The 24,189-nt window shown below is 39.6% G+C and overlaps 1 protein-coding gene and 1 long non-coding RNA gene across 5 annotated transcripts in view; one reads left to right on the plus strand and one right to left on the minus strand.

The window, feature by feature from the left end:
- The window catches only part of LOC126403077 (metabotropic glutamate receptor 7-like), a 163,401-nt gene extending 148,487 nt beyond the window's left edge, over nt 1-14,914 (plus strand). For 2 of the 3 annotated variants that reach the window (XM_050065504.1, XM_050065502.1), the window contains 2 exons: nt 7,618-7,870; nt 13,913-14,914. In XM_050065504.1, the coding sequence (XP_049921461.1) occupies nt 7,618-7,870; nt 13,913-14,049 (390 nt within the window). In that variant the 3' untranslated portion in view covers nt 14,050-14,914. Of the gene's footprint in view, nt 1-7,617; nt 7,871-13,813 lie in introns of all 3 variants that reach the window. The other variant, XM_050065503.1, reaches the window with a different exon arrangement.
- Nucleotides 1,483-22,584, minus strand: LOC126403079 (uncharacterized). Of its 2 annotated transcripts, none has more exons than XR_007571284.1 (6): nt 22,264-22,584; nt 20,393-20,500; nt 15,998-16,098; nt 15,617-15,671; nt 15,228-15,301; nt 1,483-2,347 (listed from the first exon to the last, which is right to left on the minus strand). It is a non-coding gene; the product is annotated as an uncharacterized LOC126403079 (long non-coding RNA). The 2 variants fall into 2 exon arrangements; XR_007571285.1 differs by lacking the exon at nt 22,264-22,584 and adding an exon at nt 20,945-21,022.
- Nucleotides 22,585-24,189: the final 1,605 nt, after the last annotated feature.

Consider the following 24,189-nt stretch of genomic DNA (forward strand, 5'->3'; position numbering starts at 1 on the left):
AACGTCATAGTATAGTATGTCATAAAAATCTTCAAAAAAATGTCATAGTATGACATAAAAATCTTCATAAAACGTCACTTTAGTATGACAAAAATCCTCATAAAAATGTCATAGTATGGTATTTCATAAACATCTAAATAAAAACGTCATACAAGTTTGACATAGTAATCTACTTAAAAACGTCATAGTATATATGTCATAAAAATCTTCATAACAATCTTCCCTAAAAAAAATGTCATAGTACAGTATGACATAAAAATCTTTATTTAAAAAAAATGTCATAGTATAGTATGTCATAAAAATATTCATAAAAACGTCATAGTATAGTATGTCATAAAAATATTCATAAAAACGTCATAGTAAAGTATGACTAAAATGTGGGGATGATGATGACAGCAGCCTTTAAAACTCACCTGCCCTTGATAAGGATCAAACCTCCGACCTCGGAATTCCCAAGCAGCTCTTTAACAGCCTGAGCTATTCCACCTCACACTTCTGTTGTGTTTCACGGAGCTTTTGACTCTCTCTTCTGGACAGCAGCCTTTAAACTTCACCTACCCTGGACTAGGATCAAACATTCAACCTAAGGACTTCCAACCGATCCTCTAACAGCCTGAGCTACCAGGCCAGAGACACTTTGTGTTTCTTTGACAATTAACTTTCTCCTTCAGTCATCAGCTTGCAAAACAGACCGACTATTCACCTGAGAATTGAACCCTGATCCTCTGACCTTCAAACCAGTCTTCTATCCCACTGAGCTAATGAACTGGAGACACATGAGCTCTCTTAGTTTAAGATTTTCAGTCTCTCTTTTGGATGAAGGCATTCAGCTGTTAAGGTGTCCTATTTGAAGGAATTCATTAGAGACAGCTGTTCAGAAGACAGGCTCTCTGTTTTCAAGACATAGGCTTAAACTCTATCAACCTATCAACATCATCATTATAAGGATGTTTTCAATATTGACTTGTCCTGAGGGGGACATGAATACCAGTATTAAATTTCATAGCAGTCCAGGTAGTATATGGAAATATACAGAGAAAAATCACACACTTCATTTGGACAAAGGCATTCAAAATTCACTGAGCATTAACTGGTATTGACCCCACAACATCAGAATCTCTAATTATACCTCTAACACTGTGAGCTATTGAAGTAGACGGCTATTCTGTCTTTCCTCTGAGTGTTGTAGCTTAAAACACATTCGACTGTTAGGCTGAACACTCAAGACTACAAGGCAGTTTATTTTCCTTCTAGCTACATCTGCCCAGAAAACAAGTACAAATGGAGTCTTTCTGAGTTCAGTGTTTGGACTTGAATGTGCAACTTCAGGAATAACAAAGATCTGTTTATCACATTGAGCTACCTTTCTGCTACACATCCTGTGATCAGTCTCATCCAGAAAAAGTTTACTTTGACCAGAAATCTGGTCTGGACTACATTAACACGTAAACAATAAAACGACACATTAAAAAAAATACATATTTTATTGCATAAGTCCTTCTACAACTTTCTTACAAGTACAAATGGAGTCTTTTTGAGTTCAGTGTTTGAACTTCAATGTGCAACTTAAGGAATAACAAAGATCTGTTTATCACATTGAGCTACCTTTCTGCTACACATCCTGTGATCAATCTCATCCAGAAAAAAAGTTTACCTTGACCAGAAATCTGGTCTGGACTACATTAACACGTAAACAGTAAAAAGACACATAAAAAAAAATACATATTTTATTGCACAGTCAGGAGCTGATAGTTGACTTTTGGAAGAGGCAGGGTCCTTAATGTCAACAGGTCCTCAGTGTAGAGGGTTGATAGCTTCAAGTACCATGGTGTCCACATCACTGGCAGCCTGACCTGGGTGTTGCATCCACCTCAGACGCTTCAAGAAACTCCAGCAATATCCAGATATCCCCTCCAATACTGAGGAATTTCTAGTCTTACACCATCAACAGCATCCTGACGGGGATCCTCTATACGGAAACATCATAATCATACATATATATCTATTATTGCACTCTTTTTATAATGTACAAATTAGAGGAACTGAATTATGTGACAAATACATTAACAGAAGAGCACAGAAGATTATTCCAATCCATACTGTGAAGAATTTTCTTTGGAAATATTGTGACTTTGGGTCTTTGGCAACCCCTCTTTTCTTTGCCTCATAACTTTTTCTTTTCTTTTGTTTTAACTAAGGAGTCCCTCATTTAAAAATATTTTGCATGTTTTCAATATTCAACATGAAACACAGCAGCTCATGATAGAAGAGATGAGAGAAGGTGTTTCTTCAGGTGGTCCTATGATGTTCCTCTTCTTCCCAGATGTCGTCCATTGACACTTCATATCTAAAAATGGCAAATACAAGCACCTCTCTTAACATGTAACACAACTAAAAGCTAAAGTAAAAATCACACAATATATTATTTAGAGCTATAGTATGACATAAAAATCTCCATAAAAAAGTCACTGTATACTGTGACATGAAAATCCTTAAAAAAAAAAAAAAAAAAAAAGTCATATTATAGTATGACATAAAATCGTAATAAAAAGTCATAGTATAGTATGACATACAAATCTTCATATAAAAAAAGTCGTATATGTCATAAAAATCTTGATAAAAAAAATGTCATGGTATAGTATGTCATAAAAATCTTCAGAAAAAGTCATAGTATAGTATTTCATAAAAATCTTGATAAAAAAAAATGTCATGGTATAGTATGTCATAATCTTCAGAAAAAGTCATACTATAGTATGACGTGAAAATCTTCATCAAAAAAGTCATAGTAAAATATGATATAAAAATCTTAAAAAAGTCAGTATAATATGACATGAAAATCTTCATAAAAAAAAGTCATAGTATAGTATGATATAAAAATCTTTAAAAAGTCATAGTATAGTATGACATGAAAGTCTTCATCAAAAAAGTCATACTACAGTATGATATAAAAATCTTAAAAAGTCATAGTATAGTATGTCATAAAAATCTTCATCAAAAAAGTCATAGTATAGTATGTCATGAAAGTCTTCATCAAAAAAATCAGTATAGTATGTCATAAAAATCTTCATCAAAAAAGTCATAGTATAGTATGTCATGAAAGTCTTGATCAAAAAAATCAGTATAGTATGACATAAAAATCTTCATCAAAAAAGTCATAGTAGGGGCGTCGGTGGCTTAGTGGTAGAGCAGGCGCCCCATGTATAAGGTTGTTGCCGCAGCGGCCCAGGTTCGACTCCAGCCTGTGGCCCTTTGCTGCATGTCATTCCCTCTCTCTCTCCCCCTTTCACGCTTGTCTGTCCTATCAATTAAAGGCCAAAATGCCCCCAAAAAATGTCTTTAAAAAAAAAAAAAAAGTCATAGTATAGTATGACATGAAAATTAATAAAATAAGTCGGTAAAGTGTGACGTGAAAATCTTCATATAAAGACATAATATAGTGTGGCATAAAAACATTTATAACAATATCACAGTATAGTATAACATAAAAATGTAAAAAAAAAAAAAAAAAAAAAGTAATAGTGTCATATGCCATTTAATTTTTTATTTATTTATTTATTTATTTTTTAAGGTCTGAGTATAGTATGCCATATAAACAACACATATTGAAACCTACTTACAAATTGAATGTAACAAATGGAAATTTGGCATTCAAGACTTTTTCCATCTTTTAAGGGCTGGAGTATTAGACGAGGGTAAAAAACAAACTGCAGGAAATAGCAACACTTCTTCATGTGCATGGACAAAAACTAATTGCCAATGCAATATACACAAAAATATTATGCCAGAATTAATAAATGCCATAAATCTTATAATGATATTAACCAAGCTGCCGTCTACACTGTAGAATTTAAGTAAACACTGGCAAGCCACTTGTCTGGCTTAAAAAAAAAAAAAGAATTTATGCAAAATAAAATAGCAGGTAATTTGACTCAGCTGCGTGAAATTATCATATCAGCCCTATCCAACCACATCATTTTACAAAACATGCCACACACAAACTGCATCTGTTGCCGAGTGATGTGGGAAACCCTCTGTGGGCTGTGGCACGCCTCTCCACTGAGAACATGAAATCTTCTACTTTGTCCTTTATAGGTGAGAGAAAATATATTCCTACTCTTGGAAAATAAACCATAACAATGTCAACGCACCTCCCAATTATTGTAGCGCTGCTATAATTTGAAATAAATGAATTAAAAGCAAGACACAAGAATAGATCCACCTGCTCTTGTTAAATTAGGATATTTTTAAGCAGTTAAGAGGGGCATCACTGAGTTCAAAGTTTTCCTCTCACTAAGGAGCCCTTTCTTTGCACCTTATCTTCATTATCGCATGTCATGAAGATGGTGCCATGCCATTGTTCTGACGGATCATAATTCAAGAGCTCCAATAGTCAGAAAAGATAAATCTAATAAGCTTTTACTGGTAGTGCTAGTGTAGATTTTTGTCCAATCAGAACTGATTTCCAACTTTTAAACACTTGATGAATACAGGCTCTGATTAGAGCAACAAACATATCACCATACAGGCTAATGTAAACAATGTATGACAACAAATCATGTGAAGGAAACATCAGTAGCAACTTCCTCACATCGTTTTTACTATTAATGACCTGCTCTGACACATGCAGAGTGGCTTATATGTGTCACAACCTCTTATCTTTCTCTCGAAGCCCAGAAATGGGGACCTCCTGCGCTGAGTCAAAATGAGGGGAACACCGGCGTCCACGCAGAGAGCACTGTCTCCAATATGGGATTGGGCTTTGCGGCACAAAGCCAGACAGAGTTATTCATGACATGAGCCCGGCTAGAAAGTAGGCCACCCAAAACAACAAGAGACATCCAGGTAGTTGAGAGGAGACTGCAAATCCCCTGGATCCATTATTGAAGGCATTCTCTGACAGGGCAGAGAGCATCCTAATTGTCACTTACTGAATCAAGTCTTTATCGCTGTGTGCATTTATAGTACTCAACCATACCCAACTAAATTGCCTTAGCTGTAAGTATATCCCTGGTGGGTATAATTATGAGGATTACCCTGAGCAGCTTTTTCTCTAAATGGAAGACATGTCGCTTGTTGTGGCTGGATGTTGGCATTTGGCTTGTCAATGGGATGTAAAATTCAAAAGCGACCGTTTGATTCCTGATGAGGACGTTAATAAATCATTACCGCGGCTATAAATAGAGAGTTGCCAAGCAGTTGTGAAAATGACTTCATGTATTTATTTATGTTAAAGCAACAGGAATTAATTATAAATGTTCTGTGACGAGCTAAACATTCGAGTGGTGGGTGAGAGGGGCTACGAATTTGGGTCAAGCTCATCGAGAGGCACAATGAAAAACCCCGTCTCTGTGATTAGAGGCAGTAAGAAAAAGGATTTGGTTTGGTGTGTTCATGTGTGTGCGTTTGTGTGTATGTGTAGCTGTATTAGAGGGAGTGAAAGCCTACATATCTACCCGTTTTTGTGCGTGTGTGTGTGTGTGTTTGCCTGTGTGCGATGAGTATGAGTAAGCACCTAATACTCATTGTGCGCCTGCTCTCGAATCAACTCTCCTGCATGGTCAATAAATCAGTTCTGATAGGGTCAGCATTGCAGCGTCTAAGGTATCAGAATCTCATTAAAAGCTTATTCCAGCCGTGTTTAGTTTCTTGCACCAAACTCTGTAGTGTTGCTATGGATACCAGACAGGTTACCAACAACCAAACATGGAAACGCAGCACAGGGCGGAGATTATCTGGCGATTATATTTGACGCCACGTGTACTCTTCACAACACTTTGATCGGTTGCCCTGATATCTAATCACAAACGCTGCAAACTCACAGCTCAGAAAGCGCAACATTCCCGTCCTCCCCCAGCCTGGAGTGACACAGAACAGAGTGCACCGAGAGCATTGTGATATTCATACAGTTATTAATGCATGGTGCGCCAGCCAGATCACTGCCTCTGATGCTGCTGCACACAGAAACAGGAGGGGATGGAGAGAGAGGGAGGCAGTTGAGTGTATTGGCATGTTGATGATATCAGGCGCCTACCTGAATGATTGGTGGAGATTGGAAGACAAAGACATGACTGGCATGTAAATGAGTCGATCTGGTATGAAAGAAATTACCATTAGTCGTGCTATTTGCCAAGAAAAACTCTATGCAAATGGTGACATTTCTTCCTCTCACTGAATCAGTGAGCGTTTCGCTGCTCTGCAGATACACTGGTGGCTAATGTGTTTACAATTGTATCCTCTCCCCATTCACATCACCAGTAGCTGGCAGCATATAAGTGACATCTGATGCTTTCAAGTGCAGTAGATTAGTGAGGCAGCTTTGGTGATCTGCTCTTGAAACAATAATGCCCCCTCTCAAAGTGATTCTTTCTCTTCCAAGACCCTTAAATGAAACAAGAGGATCTTGCGTGTCTGCTGAATTACTGCCTTCACTACCTCTTAGTGAAATCACCTCCCTTTTTTAATGAAGTTACTATAGAAAATTCATGTTAACCTAAATTGTAGTGATCCTGGTTACATAAGCTTGTAATTACCACACATCAATGTGAAAGGAGTTATGTAACCTCTAAAAGGAATGTTATGGTGAAAGCATTTAAGTGAGCATACCTGTGCAGGGCTCACATGAATGGAGGTCTTGTGAATGATCTTGCCACTTAAAGCAGTGAGTGCCTTTCACAGGCTGCACACCACTGTGTGCAGAGCTGCAGGAAAACAAATGTAGACCCGCTGTATACTGCAGTGTTCTTAGTTCATGCTCTACTCTAAGAGGAATCTAAATTAAAATGCGCCTGGCTTCAGGAATGGTTAGTGGAGGAAGAGGCAGCTCAGCGGCAGTAGATTGGTCTGATGAATGCTTGAGTGGTGAGATAAAAGCTGATATGAGAGGAAAGGAAAGGTGAGCGCAACATGTCATTGACAGTGTAGTGTATCAATCTAGTCACGGGTTCAGGTGGACGGACTGGTAGAAAGGAGGCCATGTGAGGACATTTTGATAAAGTCATGGTGACGCTTCTGCTATTGTCATTAATACGCTTGAACCGTCTTCGACTTGACTGAGTAGCTGCAGGTCAGGCTTTAATAAATGCTGCTGGATTGTTACCGCACGCATGACTGCTCCTTTCCCCACAGCTACACATAGCAAATATCCACACCACCTACAGATCTGATAATAATGTTGGATTATAGGAAAAAAGGATGTTGTCATTGAACAGAATAATCAGTTATTATCGGGAGGTTCTGTAATATTATTAGTCAAACAAACACATCCTCCTTTTGTCAGGAGATTTCTTTACACTCCAGGATTGAAAAAAAAGGACAACGGCCAATGAACTTTTTTCGCTGGATGCTCATATTCTGTTATCAGGCGATGGTTATTATTAGGTTTTGCCTCATCACTGTGCTCAACAGTGTGACTGTTCTGTAATTGGCCACAGATGTTAAGCCATCCTAGCTGTCTTGTCTCTCATTTTTCTTGATAAGGGTTTATAATGCTACTCCTGACTTATTTGTCTGCCTCATAGGGCTGCCAAATCACATAGAAAGAAATTGCCTTTTTATATTAAATTTTGCTATGCAAGTCTGAATTAAATTCACCCTTTACCTGTGTGTGTGTCCTTCCAGCTGTACATTCAGACAACCACCCTGACCATCTCCATGAACCTCAGTGCCTCAGTAGCACTGGGCATGCTCTACATGCCCAAGGTGTACATCATTATCTTCCACCCTGAGCTGAACGTACAGAAGAGGAAGCGTAGCTTCAAGGCTGTGGTCACAGCTGCCACAATGTCATCACGTCTGTCCCAGAAGCCCAACGAGAGGCCCAACGGAGAGGCCAAGACTGAGCTGTGTGAGAACCCCGCTGCTGACCCCATGAGTAAGTAGCCCAGTGAGAGAATCATAAAGCTCAGAGCCACACACATGTGCACCAAGAACCAAGCTCATTTAAGTTTTCATTAGACATCATGTCATGTGTAATCACAATGTTACTTACTGCTTTAAAGCTCAAAAGGCAAACGTTAGACCTTTGTTAAACACAATATGCAGCCCTCTCTCCTTGGAATCACATTTGTATTTACTAATCTACTTTCTTAATTACGTTGTTGTGGCAACGTAATAGCTGCATATCCAGAGACGACGTTTCATTCAGGTAACAAAACATTACATCAATGTACCACATAAGACTAAGACAGAGGAAGATGGCAGTAGGGCTGGGCGATAAAAAATAACAATAATTGTCCTGATATAATTTTTCTTGATAAAGATATAATAATGTTTGATAAATCCTCCTCTTTTGATTCAAACCACACATACGTCTGTAGAAGGGGATGGTAATGCGCCTTGAACACCAGTTACCACCCACCATTAACCAGAAGAAGGAGAAGAAGTCATAGTAGTAGTAGGAGAAGAAGGCTGGCCACTAATGTGTATGTTAACATCCAACAGGCTCATAAAGTTATTTTAGTATGATTGTTTTTACTACAGGTAACAGCGCAGTGTTACCACACAATTGAATTTGCCACATTATGTTAGCTACAGTAGCTGTAAGGTCAACTCATCTAAGGCTAATGGTTAAGTTAGCTCGTAAACGTGACTGACTAACCGTCTGTTTCCTTAGAATGATGTGACACAACGTGACTAAAGGTAAAGAGAGTGAAACTTACATAAATTTTCTCGTCCATAACATGATTTCTGCCTCATTCAAGTCAGATAGACTTTCATAGGCTGTAACTGACCCCACATTACTTAACGACGTCATCAAAGCTTGTCTGCTGTTACTGTTTTGATTTAGAAACGACAGAAATTACAGACTGTGGGTGTAAAAATTGTTCAGAAAATACTGACCACAGTTGAGAATTTTGTTTTATCTGTTGTTTTTTTAATCTGTTTTTTTTTTTTTTAAATTAATTGTGAGCCCAGAAGTTCAACATGCTGCTGACCAGAATTAAGATTTTTGTCTAGTTAGTGTTTTGGTAATTGATGTTATTTTGATTATAACAAGTATGAATCTACCTCAGATTTCAGAAATGTTCTGCTGGCAAATACTGTCATGATCTGTCCATAAATCAGTTTAAACCACAATTAACAACATTTCCTTATTGTGTTAATTGACAACAGAATTTGCTCGGAATTACGTTTCCCTCAAAACGTATTAGCGGTTTTAAATTAGTTTTCTATAAGCGTAATTTCAAGGAGACAGGGCTGTAACATAAATGCTTTCTGTGTTTGCTCACACCTGCTTAAATTTCTCGCTGTTAATTCTGCGATGATCGAGCCAACTTATGCACAAGAGTTTGTCGAAATAGCCACGATAACATCAATTAAAGAGCATCACACACACGGATTTCACATCAAGTATTTCTCTATTGGCGCAGTCCATCCATTTAGTCTACAGCGAGTTAATAAGGCTTATATAGAGATCAGAGTATTAAAGAGACCACAGAGAGCCAGGAGTTGAGATCTACATACACTACATCTCTGCTGTGGAGATTTCAATTGGTTTAAAATCTTATATTCCCGAGAAGGGCGAATGAGATGTCTTTCTATTCTTTCTCATATTTCCTTTCTTGTACTAGAAAGTCCCATTCCAGCAATTTAATTGGGTGGGTAAAAAGTATGTTTAACGTCCTACAGAATGGACCCAGTTATCTCGGGTTCCTGATAAATGGTTAGACCTTTAGCTCAAGTGCACGGCACAGAGCATGAAAGAAGATGGGGGGACTCGCTCTGTTAAGAGATTTGAAGAAGGAGGGCTTTGTCACCAGGAAGGGAAGGAGATAATCTGTCTCTGTGGCTGTGTGTTACTCATACCACCCTTCAACTGAAACAGTAAGCATGATCCTTTTAGCAAAGATAATACTGGGTATTAGTACATGAGTGTAGAAGCCTACGTACTTCCATAGTTAGGTGATATGGTGTTTGTTTTGGGTGAGAAACACCAACACTCAAAAGGATTTTAGAGAAGAAAAAAAAACTGCAAAACATGGAATTTAGACCAATGTTGCCATGGAGGCTCTTTGCTCTTCTCTAGTTGTCAGGATGAAGACAGAGATGATTGACAGCTCATGCAAATCACACATCACAGTCTCCAAAGGCCTCTTCTCCTGCAACGCTTCTAATCACACAGAGCGATCATGGCACCCACAGGTGCACCAGCCCCTCAACCCCTCTTTGAATTATGCCTATGAGATGACAGATTTTCCTGGGAATTTCTCCAAACAGCCAACAGTTGTCACACTCATCTGTCAGGAGCCGAATAAGCTTGTGTACGTGTGTGTGTCTGCTTACAACTGCGAGTTGTGCATCTGTGCGTGCAGATTTCAATGTGTGTATCTGTGTGTGACTGGATGTGTGAGTTGCACACATATAAATCAGAGAGCTGATGCAAGTATATCAGGGGATGGGGAACATATCCTTGCCAGTCACACATGTGGCTCAATGAGCAAATTCACTCTGCATTGAGGGTGAAACCTTAACATCTGTCGCAGCAGCACATCAAAAGTCCCCAAGCAGGGCATGCGGTCTCTGCAAGGCCCTCCCAAAAGTGCACCGTGTCATCTGCTCCGTGTGTCTCTCACCTTCTGTCTCTCCTATACGAATGTCTTCTCGCCTCATCTCCCCTCCTAGCACACTCTCTCCTCCTCTTGCCCCTTCTTTTTTAGCAGCAGAAGAAGTGACATTTATTAATGGCGGATTTATGTGCATGACCGCCCCGAAACCTGAACTGTGCCTCGACCATCCCTGGAGACTGTCCGTCAATTCCTGTAACCATCAGAGCGCCAAATACCTCCCTTTCAGGGCCCATCAGCTCTGTATGAGATCACTCTGAGTGATTTATAGGATTAAGAGCATTAGCAGTTCTGCAGATTTACATTGGTAGTTCTGATACGGTGTTAATATCATCATGATTATGACTCTTAAAAGACCTTGCAAATCAGAGATACTTCATGCTTCACTGTTCTGTATCATTTTTTTTCTGACATAGATCAACCAAAACAGGCATGTATGGATGACTAATGCTTTTCAGATCAATTTCATGAACAATGACGACGTTTACATGCACAAAATATTCAGTTATTTGCCCTTATTCCAAAAAAGATGCTGGACCTCATTCATTAATCGATCTTAGGAAGAAATGTCTTCTTAAAACCCACTTCCAGAAACCTCTCACTCTAATATAACCAATGTTTTCTGATTTAGGATTTGTTCCTAGGTGAGAACAGAAGATATGCACACTCAAAAGCACTTACACGCACATTTTGAGCTGACATATTTGTGCAAAAATAATTAGTTACTAGATTTTCCCTAATGCTACAGTTGTATAACATCATAGGATTTACATTACAGTGATATTTTTATAATTTTGTTTTAGAATTATTTTGATTATTGTACATTTACAAAAAGCATTAAACATTCAGTAACTCTTTATTCACATCAGATATGTTAATGGAAACCATGCCATCTAATAATTAGTGATTGATCACAATAGAAAATATCACAGGCGGGTCGGGTTAGGACACAAAGTGACAAAGCAGCGCTCCTAGTTATTAATAAATTACAGAACATTGCGTGAAATTGTCCACCCTCACCTTATCTCCCCCTCTCTGTCTCTCTTTAAACACACACACGCACTCCTCGGAGAGGGCCGAAGCACTCGTCTCTGTCCTCAGTCCTGACAGCTGTGCTACTGTATTGCACACAGTTTGCAGGTCGAGTGGTTGATTAACGTGTACTTTTAGCATCTTTGTGTGATTTTATATCCACTCCTGATGCTACTAAATATGACAACTCAATGGGCATTCACTTTCTGCAGAAGCACCTCTACTTCAAAACAGAGAGTTTTTTAATTGTTTTTTTTTTTTTTAATGTTTAGAGTCGGGTGCCATCTTTGGATTTTCTGTAGGGCATACTTAATTCTCTCAACTAATTCTTCTTCTTCAGTTTCCATTTGTGCACACAGCCCTGCAGTCTTGTGCCCTTTGATTGGGATTTGCTGGGCCTTAACCTATGCTAATTAGGATCAACTAGCTTTCAACTTATAAGGACAATTGGATTCATCAATATAAGAACACAGGTGCAAACAGTTCTGTGGTTTGAGAACACGTCGTGAATCTGATGTGGACTTTTCTTACAAAATTTCTCAAGAACAAATTTAAGAAAAAACCTACGATTATCTGTGAATGAGGCCCAATATTCCTACTGAGCTGTTTATATGGCTTATGAAAAAGAATATTCCACAGATATTCCTGTTTACATGCAGCCGTGCATACGTTGATTAATGTGCCCTAATATGTCGTTTATCATGTCAAAATATGGAAACGTAGAACAGCTGGAGCGGCTTGTGCCATTTAGCTTCTTTGCATCAAAATAGGATTTAACAAAGTTTTCCACCAGAAAACAAATGTTGGGCGTGCACCTCAACCTCAGCCTTGACAAGTGTTGTGTACAACGTATCCATAACACACAGAGCCTACTTTAAACTGACAAGACGCCATGTGTCGCAAACTGCGGTAAAAACCCCTATTGAGACGCATATTCCGAATGCACTATATACACGTCCAAATAATGCTCCCAAACGCAGAATAGTACCGACATATTCCACATGTCTTAATCAGAAAACGGCTCATTCAGACGAATGCCTAATTCGGAATATATAAACTAAATATGCTGTTTGCATGACCCGCATCAAATTCAGAATATTGTCATATTCAGAAAAATAGGGGAGTATTTCTGTGCATGTAAACATAGTCGATGAATACTACAGGAAAAACTGAACCTAAAAATTCTGCAGAACAAAATGTAAGCAAAGTAATGGGATGAGATGTATAATCAGCCGTCGATAATAAATATTAAGATGGTAGCACAGGAGGATGTCTCAATCCCTGACAAGTACACACAAACACACACACACACACACACACACACACACACACAGCATCTAGCAAAAAATAAATTAAAAAAAAAAAAAAGACTGTTTATGGTTAACAGCAAAAATCTGTTGTACAGTTACTAATGTTTTATTCATTATACTTTCTGGCCAAGACTACAAAATGCAGCTGTAAAGAAATGGTGCGACTTTAATTGCATAGCCCATGGGAGCTGGTTGCCATGGCAACATTAAAGCAGTGGAATGAGAATTTATAGCAATGTCTGTGATTAAGAAAATGTGCTTCGACCTTCCTCGCCGCACAGAAAGGACAGCGCACCTGCAGATACACACAGCCATGTACTTGATGTTAGTCCACTGGCTACATTCACATTTTCCTCAAGCACCACCACATCAACGCCTACCCTACGATCAGGCTTAATCCAAAGACTGACCTTAACTCCTACCTCTAAACACCCTCTTACAGAAGTCATGACGAGCCAGAAATGCCTTCACTCTGCAGGTTGGAAACTCAAATTGGTTCTCATAACGATAGATACGCAGGAGGACGACAAACACACACACACACACACACACACACACACAGCACCTAGGCACTCAGCCACATTCTGATATGTTTCCATGGCAATCCAGGCTGGGATCACATTGCATGCCCTAGCATTTGTTCGGTGCTCACTTGTGTGGTGTTTGTGTTTTTTCATCACTAGTTAACATCTGAAAATAGAAACTAAGGCTGCACACGGGGGCATTGTGAGTTGAAATGATACACTAGGCCAGAAAATATTGCAACTGATTGCACACAGCTGGTGATAAGGATGCACAGCACAGTAGGAAGAGCCGTTGATGTTTAGTTGCTTCTTCAAGATGCCTTTTTTTTGTTTTGTTTTTGCAGCGCTCAAAGTAAATCTGAATCTTTTTTTACTCTGTTCTCAGGTCAAGCAACCAAGAAAACATATGTGAGTTACAACAACCTCAGGATCTGATCTGCTTGAAAATGAATGCTGTTTGTCCTTTTATCTGTGATTTGAAAAGGGAAGGGAGCTCTAGAGGAACAGAGAAAGACAGACAGAGACAGGAGAGCGAGCGCAGGCATCCCAGCACCACCTGCAGTACCTATGCACTCCAGGACTGTGGATAGCAACCAACCTTCATCCAGACATGATACATGAGTCCTGACAGAGACTAGCACAGCTGTAGGCCAGTGTGGCTGGGTCGGCCTCACTAACCAAACTCTAGGTTTTAAACTTGTGTTGTGGCCCCCTTCTCTCTGACAGAGAACAACTTGCCTGCTAAAAGGGGTCACACTGTGAACGAGGACAAACCGCTTAAAAAAAAAAAAAAAAAAAAAGAGAAAAGTAAAAGGACAGTGGATCTGCTTTCAAGATATTTTCTTTTGAAATGTCATTAAAGCCATATTCTCTTGGGGTTCCCATTATCTGATTTTCTGTTTTGTATTGTTTCAGTGATTTTCTTCTGTGCCTCTTTTTCTTGCAGTTGATTTAATTACCTTGAACAGCAAGCTCTGCCACATACAGTACTTTGTTTTACTGAAATCAACGCAAATCGGTCCCAGATGATTATTATGTTAGAGTGATGGGCATTGTAAGTATATTTTTTTGTAAATATTTGAGAGTATTTTCATGTTTGGAGTACAAAAATAGATATCCAGTCTTTGTTCAATTGGATTTGGATGGTTATGAAAAAGCACCACAAAGTGTTCACTTTGCATGTGCCAATGTATGTCTGTTCTATTTGATGTAAACAAAAAAAAAAAAGAGAAATAAATTCTGAAAATGACGATACGCTTCAGCATCCTTCTGCCGTTTGTTTTCTTTACCAGGACTGAACTTCATTAAATGACAGAATATGGCTTTAATCTGTTGTTGGATTGACCCCCTCCTGTATCTGCAAGCATGTTTGTTTTATATAGTTTCGTACTGGGTATATTATGCCTAATTATGGTGTGGGAAACATTAATATCAGAGCAATCATGCAAGTATGTTGTGATGTCTGTCAAATTATGAACATGTAATAAAATCATTTTGTTATCTTTTATACAATTAAACCAGACAGCATATCATAGTTATTTCTGTGTGTGTGTGTGTGTGTGAGTGAGTGTGTGTTTGTGTTTCGTAGCACAAGAGAGTAAGTTTAAACTGCTGTATGAATACAATTAATCACTGTGTTGTTTATGGCGTTCTGTAAACCGATGAAAATGCCATGTGCTCGTTTACCGTCTCACCCCATGACAGGGCACATTAGCGAGCTCGCTGAGCAGTGCTGTCATGCAAAGGAGATGAGACCCTGCGAGAGGAGAGGATGTCCACTCGCTGACTCCTTTACTCACCCCTTGCTCTTTTCTGTCACATCGGTTGTTCCTCTCTCTCGCTGCTGCTCCTTCCAAGTCTCGCCACCGATCCCCTACATGAATAATATAACATGTCAGATCAATTTGTCCTGCTGATGGCCAAGCCTTTACGAGCTAACCGCTCTTTATTCCAGTGCCTGCCTGCAAGCATAATGTTACTATTTTCAATATTGATTATTATATAAAAACATGAATAGGCCACGCATGAGAGACTTGTGTTTCTTCACCCGGTAAGCATCTCCCTCCAGGCTGTTACATGGGCAAATGATATATGACCAAGAGATGCTGATTCCTCTTTTCTGTCTGTGTTTGTGTGCGAGCAACAGAGAGATGGTGGGAAAGAGAGAGCGAGAGAACAAGATCCTTACCCACACAGGTTTTCTGTTGTTTCTCTTTCCATTTGTCTGGCATCTCTCTCAGCTCCTGTGGGACCAGATGGTCTTTACTTCTCATACGCACAGTCTGTCATTTTCTGTTGCACACAGCCAAGAAAAATCCCACTTATGCCCAATTAAGACTAGCCTCTCCCCCACCAAATTAATTGCCTGTGTCAGTGTCTGTGTGCAAGTAATCAGTAGGGGCTGAACAGCGTTTAGATTTGCAGCTCAGCAAAAAAAGACAAGAAATAGTAAACAGCTCAAGCAGGAGCATTTTAGATCTTTATATAAAGCAAAAAAACTTTAAGAGACAGGATCTTTGATATGCAGAAAAATCTAAAACATGGCACTTTCAGGAATGTTTTTACTTACTTAAAATAGTGAGGTATGGTTTACTCCAGCTCCAAACACTCGAGGCTCCTACGTAAGGGCCCACCTGCTCAGTATGCACCTGTTCTGTAGGCAGCAGTTTCCTGGGAAAACATCAAAGGGAGAAAACTAATCATGGTGGACTGAGAGCAAGGCACACACTCCACCAGGAGGACTTAAATCTCCCAAACTCTAAGGACTGTCAATTGCAGATTATTATGAGTGGAACATTTGAAGTTGAACAAAAGATTTTATGGACTCTTAAAAGTGTACACAGGCTCACCAAGAGCTGTGATTCTTAAAAGCTTTCTAGTTATAAAGTTGTCAAAAGTGTGAATTACTGAGGAATTACAAGTATGCGCGACCCAATTTGGATGACAAGGTGACACCGCTGCTACACAAAATGTACATTTCAGCATGCACCTCGTGCGACATGTAGAAGTCCCAGCGCCAAACGCTCCGGCTTTCTTGTATCTTGAGTTTTTATGTCACTTTGGTCGAGCTCCGCCTTTGAAGAAAGCCTTCCTTATCTTGTCAGAACTCCTGATGCGCTCTTTCACAGACAATTTACTGATGCAGAGTCTAGATTAGCTCTGTTTCATGGCTCCTGGGCCCTGGGCTCTCCTATCTCTCCATAAATGTCCAATTATCCAACTCCAGCCAGAGTGAAACCTTATCTGCTTCCCGTCAGTGACCAACTGAGGCCTGATATAACGTGGGTTGGAAAAAAAGACTCTTCTTATTTTTCCTTCTGCTGCATCTTGTACTCAAAACCTCCTCATGATGCTTTTTTGCTCACTAGTTTTTTTTCTTCCTCTGTGTCTGCAGAAATCAGGCCAGTTGCTGTTACCAGCACATAGTGACACTACGATTTTATAATTAGTGGTACAGTAAGATAGCCATTGGTTAGACATGAATCATAACATCCACATCTCCTCATAGGCACTAATTACCATCTAAAAGAAGATCATGAGTGCATTTTATGAACTGGCTCCGCAGCTGAGATTCTGTTTGCTTTTCTGCGAGCGATATGAGAAAAAGATACAGTGCCTGTTTTTTAACGTGTATATATATTAGTGTGGGGTCACTGGGCGCCATTTCTTATCTGTGGGTCCTCAGACCAGGCTTTACTTAGGCTGCACACTGTGTGTGCGCGCGCGTGAGTGTTTGCCACAGCGTTATTGCATTTTTAATCAGCGGAAGAGACCAGGCATCATTCTCATCACATTAGTGTCTCCTGGTATTTATTCCTCTCTCCCTCCCTTGCTCTCACCACTTTTACTCCTGGGGGGAGCTGGGTGGGTGGAGAGAATACATTTGAAATTTGCTCATTTGACAGTCGTTAGAGATATGGATTCTGACAGTGCACAATTAGCTCAGTCACCTCCTTTATCTTCACTCATCTTTGGCTGGGGGATTTAGTACGTGTTGCCTCGACTGTAATAACCGTTATACCTCTCTCACCGTCTCCCTCTCTGTCTTCCCCTCCCATCTCTTCGATATCCAAACTTCTAATTCCATCTTTTCCCCAGTTAATGATCATTTGAAAATTACATATCTGACTGCATAGATTTTAATTGACTGCTGTGTTATTAAGACGGCTGACTGAGACGAATGCTCTTCAGAATTCGCAGCTGAGTAGGTGCACTAATCTGCTGCTTTCCCCCAATTTCCCCTGTCAGAAAAATGCATTCATGGAGAACAGAAGTACCGAGCGCCGGCATACATCTCGTGAATATGTTGCATATTTGTTATGCCTTAGCTGCATGAAAGATGCAACTCACTTTAAGAAGATTGTATGAAATAAAGTAGTATATTTTTAGCATTGAATCGCAGCTCAGGTTCACAGCACAAACAAAAGCCAACAGCATTTAAAGCACGACAGATCATCTGTGGCTTAAACAGGAGTTGACAGAGATAAGTGCTGGCTGGCTGTGAAATTTAACTAGAAAGCTAAGCCCTTGATTTCAAGGAGCATGGCGTAAACAATGCATTTCCACATCCCACACAGATCACTGTTATTTCAAAGAAAAGTAAACGCCTAAAGAGAGAACAAAATACTGAAATGGAAATGAATAGTTGAGAAAGAGTGATAGAAATCCACATCAAACAAAGATGAAATGAAATTGAAAACCCAAAAGGTACAGAGAAAAAAAAATCACATACCACACTTGTTCGCTTGTTTGGGAGTAGATTAGTAGAAACAGCTGTCTGATGTTACGCTTTTATTTAGTCATTCTTCTTAAAACTGATCCTAATTCAGGCACATAAATCCTCCACATCAAGCCACCTTTAGAAGCTTAAAAGCTACAAGTTTTGCTTTGGGCATTGTGCAGCAAGTGTACAGTCAAATGATTATAAATCAATTCAAAGTGTGAATTATAGTCTTACCACGCAAACTACATCGCTGAATATTGTGTGTCTCATTTTTCAGTTGGCGGTGGAGTGTGGAGCACTCTCCATTTGATTAAACTCTACCCAAAGGCTGCATCAATTATGTATCTTCACAATGGAGTTAATGGACTGCAATAACAGTTGAAGATGACTTGACTAAATTTCCACATGACATGGCAAGAAAAATCTCACTTCAGTAATGTAACCCTCCTGAACAGCTTGTCTGAAATGATAAAAGATCGGGCCTGCTTCTAGCTTATTAAATAAAATCGCATTTTCTTGTGTTAATTTCCCTGTTAATCGGTAAAACATTATGCCCCCCGACAGATCTGTTTCCTCTGGGAGAGTGTAAAATGTAGCACGCATGTCGGCATGTGTGCAACACACACTCATCTGCCACAGTGTTATGTTTCTCAATTTACCTGTGTGTGTGTGTGTGTGTGTGTGTGTGTGTGTGTGTGTGTGTGTGTGTGTGTGCACTGAATGCATATGTGTGTGTGAATGTCTCAGCTCAGCTTGCAATCCATCTACCTTGTGATCCAGCTACTCTAATTCTGGTCTCTGGGGATTCGGTCCCATGAGTGGACCCTCGCAGAGAACAGAAGGGGCCCGCCAAGCCCTGACTACACAGTCACTGACCCATCTGGCCAGCAGGCCAGCAGGGAGCACGCAGGGATGCAGAGACCAAAGCTCTGCACAAACATCCTGTGCTAACATGAGACTGGCAGATCACACAATGCCAGTAAAAGGTAGAAATGGTGTACGACGACCACACACTGAGCAAGCCTCATGTTTTATTTTCGAATGTTGTGTGTTGTCTGAACTGCATATAATAACAGAGGGCAAAGAGTTTACAGCTAAACGCACACCACCGAGAGGAAAATGCAGTATAGTGCATAAAGTGACAGCGAAAACCTGCTGCTGCGTTGTGTATAATTTAGAGCAAAAACAACATGTTGATTCAACTGTGATCTTTGCACATCTTACAGAGGTTGGTTCAACATGACATTATGGAGTAGAGGTGGGGTTTAACCTGACCTCAGCCCTGCTGTTTCTCCTCCACGCTCAAATGCACAGCCATGTAAACATTTCTAATAACCTCTCACATGCCGAGCGCCTGCCGCTGCCTTCAGCCCCTGCAGCTTAAAATGCTGCTCACACCATTAACGCCAGTGCAAGCAGCCAGTACAAGGCAGCATCTGTCATGTTTCCCCCCTCGTCGCTTTTAGAACCCTCCCAACTTCTTTAGCTTTGTCATGCCTCTGAAAATCCACCGCATCCACGCAAGCGGGCGCCTTCCGTGACTGAAGACGAGGATTTCCATCCCAGCTCTGGAATGGATCCAATTTATGAGATAAGGAGCAAAATGCAATTAGTCTACACTTTCTAAATCTGTGACTGAATTATGGAGTCTCACAGTTGTTATAACTTATCTCACTTTCTAATTACGAGTGTGACTTAAGAGAGAGCCGACACATTTTATTATCAGGGGGAATTAACTGAGGATCACTTCTTTGCTGATGCACTGTTTAATAAATAGCAGCCATCAGAGATACACTCATTGATTCGCATGTGGCGTTATGGTAACTCTTAAGGTAATGAATTTAAATAAACTCAAGTATCTTATAATAGGATCTTGTTGCCTATACACGCAGTATCTGATAAACGATAATTGCACTTTTGTATTTTGTTTACCACAGCTTAAGGCTACTTGTTATTTGTCTACAAAAGATATGATGATCTCATGCAAAGGTTATCAATCAGTGCCTTTGCCATGGTGTAATGCTACTGCCATCTACTGATACTGCAGCGATCTCTTTCTTTCTCTGTTTTTCTCCCTGCCCCACTGAGCCTTGTATTATCACTACCCTGTCTCAGAATATAAGATCTGCACAACTAGTGCCGACAGATCACAAAATGTACTTCTGAATAGTATTCCTGTTCAGCGCTCAGGGCAACCAAGCTCATTGTGTCAGCCCTTACACAGCATTCAAATGAACTTACTTCATTCTTTCACAAGATGGCGCTGCAGTCATTGTTGGTGGGAGGACAAGAGGCAGGCTGCGGGTGAGGTGACAACTTCAACTTCATTTTTTTTAATCATTTTCAGTGCTGCAAGAGAAAAATCAACTCATTTTTATGTACAAGAGAAGCAGTCATTGGCAATGAAATTCATAAAAGGGAACACCACCTAAATTAAAATGTCCAAGATGTTATTTCCATGGCCAACGAAAGTTCAATCAATAATTGCGACCATGAGCTGCTCCCTCTCAAAGCCAGAAACCAGAAAAGTAAGTCTCAATCTTGTCATGTCATCAAAGATAAAGTCTAGAGCTGCTCCAGAGACAATGAATGGGAGCCTGATTTTATGGACTACAGAATGTTTGTTTTCTTTTTTATACCCAAATGAGCTTTATGCTATTGTAGTGTTCTCAATCCAGGACAGAAAGTGCACATATACTCACAACATTACCCTGGGTGCTCTAATTGTCATCTATAACCGCAAGTGATTTGCAAACATGTCAAGCTTGTAAAAAAATAAAAATCAAACTTTACCTTTAAGTACAGTAAATTTCCAGCACAGAGCTTTGAAGTGCTGTTCTCTGCTGTAGAATGACTAACCGACAGCTACGTGACATAGACAGCAAACTAGCTCAACAACAAACACAAGTATAATGCTGAATATATCAAACAACGTGAACCTCGGACTAATGACTAAGAAGAAATCTGGACCCTGTGGCTGAACCAGTTGGGAACCACTGATCTATAACATCTTTCCCAATTTATTGTCTGTAGAGCAGCTTAAGACTTTATACCCTATGACAGTGATACTCATCTTACAGCCTTTGGGCAAAATCTGGCCCGCAACAGGGTGCTGGGTGCCCCCCTACCATTTTCAAATTCACAATAAAAAATAAACTGAGTCACACTGGAATTTTTACTGTAAATAAAGTGCCGTAGTGCATAAGAAGCATCAAATTAGAGCTTGTTTATCAAAAAAGATCCCAGGGGAGGATTCCCCAGACCCCCTGACAGAGGGTCAGGTTATGTCCCACATGTCCTCAAAGCCTAGAAACACCCTTGCCTCCACCTGGGCTGTGCAAGGCTGCTGCGATGGGCCCCTGGCTTTCTGTCATTTTGGAAAAATAGCCCCAGGGCAAGTGAGTTCAGTACCCCTGCCCTACGACATCACAGATTTGAGTTACAGCACTCTAGTTTTTGGATAATGCCGAAAGTTGTTCATTTCTACTAATATTTTTGGACTGTTTTAGACCATAGGAATAACATGTATGAACTGTGAAAGTGGGCGTAGATCCCCTTTAAGTGTCAGGCTCCCTCCAACAATGATAATTAAATGTCTATAAAAGAAAAGGTCACACAAGTAAAACAAAAATGACAATCTAAACTTAAGGTGTAGGTTAACATGGGGATAAAATATATTAAATAAAATCTTAAATGAAGTAATATAAATCCTACAGTAATTGAATTGAATAAACTGAATGCAAACGCAAACAGTAACGTAGTAATGAATATATGCAGTCTTATAAACACACTATGAGCTAGGAAGACAATGCATTGACTTACAGTAATTTCCTGTATATTAAAGCTAAATGTATACGACCCTAATTTACCCTAATTTTACAGTAACCTAAATTACTTTGTGGAGATCTTTTTGTGCATTTTTTCCTGTGTTAACAGGTTGTTGTCCTCAGTATTCTTTCAACCAAAGAAAAAAACCAAGCAGCTAACACACTGCTTCCAAACCTCCTGTAAAAGTTACGTTAGCTTGTTACACTTCTAAAACAAACTCAACAGTTAAGTAAACCAAGTTAATTCAATACATATTACTGATAATATGATATTGTTTTACTCACCATTGAAGCTCAACTCTGAAGCACCGGGTTAATCAAACATGGTTCAAACAGCCGGTGTTTCCGGGCTAACTAATTAGCATGCTAATAAGCTAGCAAAAAGCTACTAATTAGCCGTTAAGTCAGCTAGCAGGAACGTTAGCACCCTAAATTGCAAGAAAAGAGAGAAAACCGCCGCTGCTCTGTGTTTTAGAGGGTTAATAATGTTCTTGTTATGGTTTTTATAAAAAGCTAATGAAACACAGACTGATGAAATTGGTTAATCCTGGGTCCCTACAAGCTCACAATACGTTAATGGTTGGCTAATGTTGAGATCAACCTCCAGGGCGGACGAGTGCAATGCGGAAGTGCCCAAAACTGCAATTCATCGGCTGGCCACTGGGGGCTGGCTGCAAAACAGAGCAAATCCCCATTGACTCCCATGTTAAAATGTCTAACTTTACAGCTAAAATAAACATGTTTACAGCCTGGATCAAAAAACAGTTTTGATCTCTATGGCTTATTTTACCATTCATGACAACTGTACCGGAGGTGAATCTTTTATAGAGATCCCTTTTTAATATTATTAAGGCTTCAAGTTCGGCATAATTAAGGTCGCGGTCACGTTGATTTAACAGGCTGTCTGCTCTCAACTTGACCTCTTTACCTGTTTTGAGCAGATGCTACTTAAGCTAATCAGTCTATGAGCTGACACAAGTATGTGGACAACATATGGCATTTGATTATTATTTCTGTATCTTTCCTCCACCACCTGTGTTACCCCTTTTGGCTTAGTAACGGTTATTACCAGAACAACAGTAGCAACACATTTTTGTTAAAAACCTTAAATCTTAGAGTTGCGTTTGATCTTGTGAGCTTTTTATGTTTAAAATGACTATATTTAATGGTCTATGTGTTTTTACATCCAAAAAGTAAAATTGGTACGGGACCTGCATGGCTACATTTCAGAATTATGCAAAATGAAAATGGCATTCACAGTAGATTTAATTACCTGAGTGCATCTATAAAGTCAGGTGAAACCTGTATAGATACAGATGTACTGCAGGAGCACATTGGTATATACATACTGTGTAATGTGCAAAACATTTTTAATGGTTTGCCTATTATAAAAGATGAAATATATACCCCTTGCTTCCCTGACAATTATCCTTCATCATTATGATGTTTTCTTTTATCATTGTGCTTTCAGCCTAATGGGAAACAGAGTGCCACATTTCTTGGGCTTTGGGCATCTAATGAGGCCTATTACAGAGTTGTCCATATCATCTGGTGCTGCCCACCATCATATCCTTTCTATTTCCACTGCTAAGTAGCAGATCACCTTACCGCCTCCTCAAGCACTAGGGTGCATACAAAGGCTGATTACCTCTTCTTTTTTTAATCAAGAGAAAAGTTTGTGTCAATAATACTTTGCAGTAGAAATAATTACCCTCCTGTTCGCAATGAGAGCCTGGCCTGACATGGCTACAGGCCTAATTAGAATTTGTTATGAACCCAGGAATTATAAACACGCTTACAAAACACCCGTTTTGATTAGTGTTCTGCTGGTGTCTGAAATATAAAAAGATACAGCAGGTGTTTTATAAACACTGAGTGTGGATATGAAGAAATCTGTGAAGCAATTTCAAACAACTATAAAGCAAAGCATTTGTATTCATCCGTGCACTCATATTTTAGAAATTAAAAGTTGTGAAACGGATGAGACTGGAGGTTTTGTGCTGCGCAGCATCCACAACGGCAGGTTTTCAAGCACACTGCCTCACACACATCAACAACTGAAAGGTCAGTTCTTCCTATAGGTTTCATGAGGTCATACATTTTTCATCACATACATTAACTTTCATTCCCGATACATAATTAATGAGAGCAGAAGGAGGTTGATGAAGTGAGAGATTGGCAGGACATAAAATAGCCTCAACCCCACATTCT

Source organism: Epinephelus moara, chromosome 16 (assembly GCF_006386435.1).
Source record: "Epinephelus moara isolate mb chromosome 16, YSFRI_EMoa_1.0, whole genome shotgun sequence".
NCBI lineage: Eukaryota > Metazoa > Chordata > Actinopteri > Perciformes > Serranidae > Epinephelus > Epinephelus moara.